We start from the raw sequence: 6972 nt of genomic DNA, 5'->3' as shown, positions 1-6972 counted from the left end.
AATTGGGATCACTGAAGCCTATTAAGAACCACCCCCTCCTTCTCTGGCACAAAGCTGCCATTTTACCAGTCTAGAATTCAAGCTCAACCAATCACCATCCCTTAGGTTTTCACTTTTCCAAATATTTATACCGGCACTCTATAAGGCCACCTCTAACTTATTCAAGACAACACCGGGTGCTGTTAAGAATAAGAAGGATTACAAGCACTACAGAAAAGAAACCGAAGCTCGATAAATAAACAAAGCTAGGATGGCACACAAAATCGTTAAACACTCTCTAACCTTGTCACTTTGGGGAGGCCCTAACCACATTATGCTCCCCCTCCTTGGCATGAATTGGGGTTTCCCCTAACTTAGGGACTAGAAAGAGACAAGCAGCTCACCTTAAAGCATCTTGGACACTTTAAGCAATGAAAGGAGAAAACAAGCTGAGAAAGCACACCCAACCACTTCCCAGTCATAGAAACCTAAACTTCCACTGTTCACATTTTTTTTTTTAAAGACACAAGTATAGGAAATATATTTTCCCAATTTAGACCACACAGTTCAAAGAAACCTGAACCAAGCGGAACTTCATTATAATGCCAACCTTAGGATTGTAAAGCCCCCAAAGCAAAGGTAAATTTTGTTGCCAAAATGCAACAAAGTTTAAAATTAAGAAAACTACATATAAATTAAAAACAGGGTTCCCCTAAAAAAAAAAAAAGGTAGTAAGAAACACAAAATAGAATACACGTGAGCTGAGCCCCTTTGAGAAGTCCTGGGGCAGGTGCTCCCTTGAACGGGCCCCTTTCCCCTCTCTCCAAGTTGCCCCAGGAGGGGGCATCAGCACCGTGACAGTAAACGGAAGTGAACTTGGCAAAGCTACCAAACAAAACAGCCCCCGCCCGCCCCCCCTCCCCCCCGGCCCTTCTGGGCCTCGGCCTCCTACACGTGAGACAGGGACACCTGCTTGTGGTAGGCGGCGGCCGCGGCGGCGGCGGCCGCGGGGGGGCCCGGCGGCCCGGTCCTGCCCGTGAGCGCTGCGCTCGCCTCATAGTCCCCGGCGGCCGTGGCGCCACCGCTCTTGTGGCGCCGCCGCGGGCGGCAGCAGCAGCGGCTCGTGAAGCGCCGCCACGACTCCACAGTCTTGCCGGACCAAATCCAGACGCCCGACGTGATGCCCACCACGAGGCACATGAAGTACTTGAGCATGAGCACCCAGTACTCGGGCTTGGCGCGCGGCCGGCCGGCGTCGGGGCCTGGGCACGCGCAGGTGAGCGCAGCCTCCCAGCTCTCGCGATAGTGCTGCTCGTACAGGTAGCAGGCCACCACGATGCTGGCCGGCACCGTATAGAGCAGCGTGAAGATACCGATGCGGATCATCAGCTTCTCCAGCTTGTCCGTCTTGGTGCCGCCCTGCTTGATGACGCTACGGATGCGGAAGAGCGACACGAAACCCGCCAGGAGGAAGAGGGTGCCCACCAGCAGGTAGAGCACCAGCGGGCCCAGCACGAAGCCGCGGAGCGAGTTCAGGTTCTGGTTGCCCACGTAGCAGATGCCGGCCACCGGGTCCCCGTCCACGGAGCTCAGCGCCAGCGCCGTGATGGACTTGACGCTGGGGATGAGCCACGCGGCCAGGTGGAAGTACTGCGCATAGCCCGCGATGGCCTCGTTGCCCCACTTCATTCCAGCTGCCAAGAACCAGGTGAGTGACAGGATGACCCACCAGATGGAGCTGGCCATCCCGAAGAAGTAGACCAGCAGGAAGACGACAGTGCACAGCGCAGGGCCTGTCGTCTCGTAGTGAATGTGGCTGTGCTCGCGGCTGCAGGCGACGCTGGCATGGCCCACCACCAGGCGCACCAGGAAGCCCAGCGACACGCACAAGTAGCAGGCGGACAGGAAGATGATGGGGCGCTCAGGGTAGCGGAAGCGTTCCATGTCTATCAGGAAGGTGGCCACCGTGGTGGAGGTGGAGATGAAGCACAGCACAGACCACAGGCCAATCCAGAAGGTGGCGAACGTGCGCTCGTCCGGGCTGAAGGAGGGCTGGTAGCAGGGCACCGCGCAGTTGGGCACCTGGCCCGTGCGCACCTTGTTGTAGAGCGGGTGCGACTCCTTCAGGATGGGCACGAAGGGCTCGCGGCACTTGCACACCGATGGGCCCCCGGCGGCGCACTCGCCCCCGGAGGCCGGGGCCCCCGCTGGGCCCGGGAGGGTGGGTTTGGCGGGGAAGGGCCTGGGGGGCGCCGTGGTGGCCTCGCTGCGGTTGTAATCCATGCACAGGACCTCGGCGTCGCGGCCCAGCACCGGGAGGCGGTCGCAGCTCATGCGCTCCGGCCAGGCGAAGCCGTACTGCCGCATGAGCGGCGAGCAGCCGGCCTTGGCGCGCTCGCACACCGAGCGGCAGGGCGGCAGCGGCTTGTGGTAGTCGGGCAGGCAGATGGGCGTATACATGGAGCACAGGAAGAAGCGCAGGTCCGGCGAGCAGTGGATCTCCACCAGCGGCCAGAACTGGTGCACCTCCAGGCCAGCCTCGTCCTGCGTGTCGTGGTTGAACTGGTTGGGCATGTGCGTCAGGTTGTAGCCGATGCCGCGGCACATGGGCACTGTGATTTCCTGGCACACCGGGGCCTTGGAGGCAGCCGCCGCCCGGCCGGCCAGCTGCGCCAGGAGCAGCAGCAGCAGGGAGGGCGGTGCGGACGGGTCAGGCCGAGCCATAGCCCCCTCCCTCCCCTCGCCTTGCCTGCCGCAGCCCGCGCGGGGCCCACGCAGCCGGGGGAAACCGGGCGGCCTTTCCGCCGACTTGTGTGTGGCGCCTCGGCTGGCAACCTGTTGGCTTTTCTCTTAAATTCGTCCAAAGATAAACTGTTTCGGGAAGGCGCTGCCTCCGCAGGCAGCGCTCAGCTCTTCGCCAGATAGGGTGGGGAGGGACGGTTAGGGCTCCGGTTCCAGGGAAAGTACTCTCTAAAAAGGAAGCTGGGGGAGAAGAAAAATTGCAACTCCCAATTAGAGGGGAGTCAACGACACAGTCCCCGCAAGCGCTCTCCAAATCTCTAAGTTAACCTCTCTCCCTTCCCTCCCCTCCACCTCCGGGAACCAAACTACCGACTCCCAGCCCATCGCCACCCCCCACCTCCCTCCACGCTGGGCCCTCCGGGCTGTACCCCGGGGTCGGAGAGCTCAGCCGCCCGGAAAAGGGCGGAGGAACCGGGAAAAGAACGGGGAGAAAGGGGCAGGCGCGGGCTCTCACCTTCGCGGATCCCGAGAGAAACAGATAGTCGGCAGCCAGCCTGGGTGCTCCGTCCCTGGGACACTCGCTCAGAAATGCGACTCAGAGACGGGCTGGCACCCGGAAAGTTTGACGATAGACTGGGTATCCGAGGCGCGGCACATGGCAGCAGGTGGGGCGTCTCAGAGAGGGGGTCGCACCCTGAGCGCGGCCGCCGCAGGCCGGTCACTCGCCCTCTCCTCCTCCGGGGCCCCCCGCATGATCCGAGCGGGGCAGAGCAGGAGCAGGCCGTGCGTTCCACCGGGGTCCGGGAGCCGGACGAAGGGCGAGCGCGCCTGGCAGCACCTGGGCGAGAGGAAGGCGGTGTGCGGCAGCCGGGGGATCCCGCTGCCTCACTGCACCGGGAGCAGCCGGCGCTGGCACCGCCGGGACTGCATGGTGCTAGCCCGCCGCCGCGTCCAGCCCGCTGCTCGCCTCCCCCCCTGCAGGGGGCTCCGCGCTCCAGCAGACTCCTGGGGGCGGTGGCGGCGCTCCCGGGACGCGCCCGGCTCGGCTCCTCCCCCGCGCTCTCTCACTCTTTCGCCCACCTCCCGCGGGTACAGAACGGCGCGCGCTCGGCGAGGGCAGCGGAGACTCGGACGCGGGCTGACTGGCCTGTCCCGCCCCGCCCGGGTCACCTGCCTCTAAAGCCCGCCGGGAGGCCCCGCCCCTTCCCCGCCCCCTCGCGCTGGGGCTCGGTTGGTGGGCCGCCCCGCCACGTTCTCCGCGCGTCCCCGCCCACTGCCCCGCGGGCTCGGCCTCTCCCCCGGCGCCCTCCGGCCCCGCCCGGAGCGGGCCGCCGGGGAGCGCGGGCCAATAGCGGGCCGGAAAGCGATGGGGGCGGGGCGAATGCTAATCTCTCCTTCTCGAGACCCGGGGCGGGAAACCTTTGCTGGAAGTCCCTACCGAGTTCCCTGCGGGCGCCCACGGGTCCGGGGCTCACTTTCCCGTAATAGACTAGTTCATGAACCCTTGCTTCCAGAGCCCCTGCCAGGTCTCTCTGCAGCTAAAAATCCTTAGCTTCCAGCGCTTGTTTAAAAGAACTGCCCGAAGAATCATTCTTAACCGTGGCACCTGTCTCCGCTCTGCGCTGTCCTCATACCAGGTGAGCTCACGCTGAGAGAAGAGCGAAGGCTTATTGAGCCCCTACTGTATGCCAGACAGCGCGTTAATCGTTTATATCTTAATACAAGATCTCAGATCTTTACGGTTCTGTGAGACAGGTACTCCTTACAGGTGAAGGAACAAAGGTTTTGAAACTTGACCAAGGCGACCGAGCTAATACTTTCCCAAGAAAGCCGCAACATAGGCAATCTTCACCCCGGTATTCCGAGCGCCTGGCGCTCAAATGGTAACTCGGGATTCGAACCCACGTAGCTGCATCCCAGGGGTAACCACTCTCCCCCCACCCCGCCATGTAGTCTCTGTATCCCCCTGTCTTCAACCTTTACTTTAGCATTTCATCACAGAAGACTCGAGAGATGTTAGTCCTTTATCAGCCGAAGTTTAAAATCCCAGGCAGTCCCCAAGCTGCCTGCAGGGAGAAGCGGCGCTGGCTCGCGGCTCGGTAATGGGTGGGCGCCTGGCCCCCCGCGCCTGCCTGCTGCTGAGCCGCGTATCGGCGCGCCTCTGGGGAGCGGGGGCGCAAAAAGTCCCCGCCGGCGGGAAGACCCGCTGGGTGCCCCGGCTGCTGGGACACACAGTGGCGCTCTCCAGATAGGTTATTATGCTGCAAGTTTTAAATGTCCTAAAAATGCCTCTTTTCTGCGTGTTCTAATTAGGTTGGAAGATTGAGGTGTTTAGCATTCTTGAAATTCATTCACACGCTTACAAAGAGGGTTTGAATTGTTTCCCGCTCCCCCACCCCTTCCTTCCTCTGGGAAGGAGGAAAAAAAGCAGGAGGGCCTGGGTACTTCAAGGAGTCAGGACTGGACTAAAGGGCTGAGATAGACCACAGTCATTGTCGTTCTCCTGTCCTGGATCCCGTTTGTACAGACTGGGAGACTGAATTGCAGAATAGCCCTCTCCGTCTTGCTCATCAACAAGGCTTTGTGGACAATAATGAAGAATATGTGCATTAATCCCAGATTCAAAGTTTAAAGTGAATAAATACTATTGTTTCACAAGCATCAAAACTATTAATAAATATGTTTAGAATGTACCTTACATCTTTCATTCCCTGAAATTCTACAGGTGTTCATATTTAATCTCTTTTGTGTTTTGGAAACACTTGGCACTCTGGGTCGGCAAACATCCCAGGGTTGAAAGTAGTGGGAGTTGAAAAGCTATGGAATAGTAATCAAAAAGAAAGGGAAACCCTCAGTGGAAAGTATGTGCAGACTGTGAACATGCCAAGCAAGGGCTGTCTCATTCTGCGCCCTTTATGCAACGTGTGTATTATTGGGGATGGACAAGTGGTGGCTAATAATAAAAATTATTTGAAGTTGGAGAATGTTAATCACTCATGCTGGAATTTAGCCAGAATACTTGTGTTATTTCACTTGGTTCTGGTTCAAACAATGTTATCTACTGGTCTGTAAACCTCTCTCTTAATCAAGAGCGAAATGTTATTTTTGCTTGGAGGTCTCTAATAGTAGTAGTAATAACAGCAGAAAACTTTGCCAAAAGAGACTTATTTTGCATTGTGTAGTTTTTTGTATCATTTAAATTTTTGCTTTTTTACATATATTACTTCAATTTAAAGGAAGTTTAAAACACGCTGATTGTTTAACATGTAGTAGGCAGGCTGCTAAGTAATTCATTTACATTACCTCATTTAACACCTCACAACAATCAGATGGAACCCGGAACCATAACAACTTGCTTGAGGTCACCTATCTAGGCCATAGAAAGGATGGAAATCAAAATGTTCTCCTGTGTCATAATTTATTATTCAACAAGCTGCAAAAAACACTACATGATCTTGTAAAGGTGCAATTTGTTAGCCCCTAAAACATTGCCAAGCATTCTCTTCTATTCATTCACCCATCTATCCTTTCATCTAGCCATTCGTCCATCCGTCCATCCGTCCGTCCATCCATCCGTCCATCCATCCATCCATCCAAGAAGCCAAATTTCTGAGTTGAAGACACAACTGCCATGTTAAACATGTTTCTACAAAGCCAAATTCATGAAATTCAATTTAAATTATTGTCCAAGGTGTGTTTATTAATTGATGAAAATACAGAGGACAATGCTAAACATTCCATCACAGAAGTGTGTGCTATTCCAAAAGTTTTGAAGTACTGGCTTTGGATTTTGTTATCAGGGAATAGTTGGGAGCATTTTTAATCTTACTGGATTTGTGTTCCTTCTACATGTGTTATTCTGTCGAGACACCTGAGAGTTCAATGCTTTAGGAATAATAGGTAGACTTTGTATACTCCTCAGTATCTTCATAATCAAGCCTGGAACAGTATGCTGCACGTAGATGCCCTCAATAAATATTTATGAAATAAATGGATGAGTGATTGACAACATGAATGAGATTACCTTTCTAAACTTTAGCAACTGGTATTGAATCCCTATGACCTCTATCTCTGAGGATGACCATACCCTGTTAAATGCAGCATGAGTCCAAACCTTGTCTTGCCTTTCACAGCTGAACCACCTAACGGCTCCAAGTGCTCTTTCCTTGCCTGTATAATGGAGATACAAATAGTTATCTACCTCATAGGGTTGTAGTGAGGGGTCAATGAATTGATATGATAGAGGGTTTA

General features: G+C 55.5%; 1 protein-coding gene across 1 annotated transcript; it reads right to left on the bottom strand.

The window, feature by feature from the left end:
• Positions 1 to 904: 904 nt before the first annotated feature.
• Positions 905 to 3845, bottom strand: FZD5 (frizzled class receptor 5). Its single transcript, XM_035007269.1, has 2 exons — positions 3236 to 3845; positions 905 to 2961 (listed from the first exon to the last, which is right to left on the bottom strand). Exon 2 carries the CDS (start codon positions 2701 to 2703, stop codon positions 928 to 930), a length of 1776 nt encoding a protein of 591 aa, XP_034863160.1. The 5' UTR covers positions 2704 to 2961; positions 3236 to 3845; the 3' UTR covers positions 905 to 927.
• Positions 3846 to 6972: the final 3127 nt, after the last annotated feature.

This window comes from Mirounga leonina, unplaced genomic scaffold (genome assembly GCF_011800145.1).
Source record: "Mirounga leonina isolate KUSES-001 unplaced genomic scaffold, KU_Mleo_1.0 Mir_151, whole genome shotgun sequence".
Lineage (NCBI taxonomy): Eukaryota > Metazoa > Chordata > Mammalia > Carnivora > Phocidae > Mirounga > Mirounga leonina.
This window is presented reverse-complemented; position numbering and strand designations above follow the sequence as displayed.

What these genes read in the sequence shown, in the direction of transcription:
- FZD5 (XM_035007269.1), bottom strand. Translation starts at nt 2,703, where the DNA reads ATGGCTCGGCCTGACCCGTCCGCACCGCCCTCCCTGCTGCTGCTGCTC.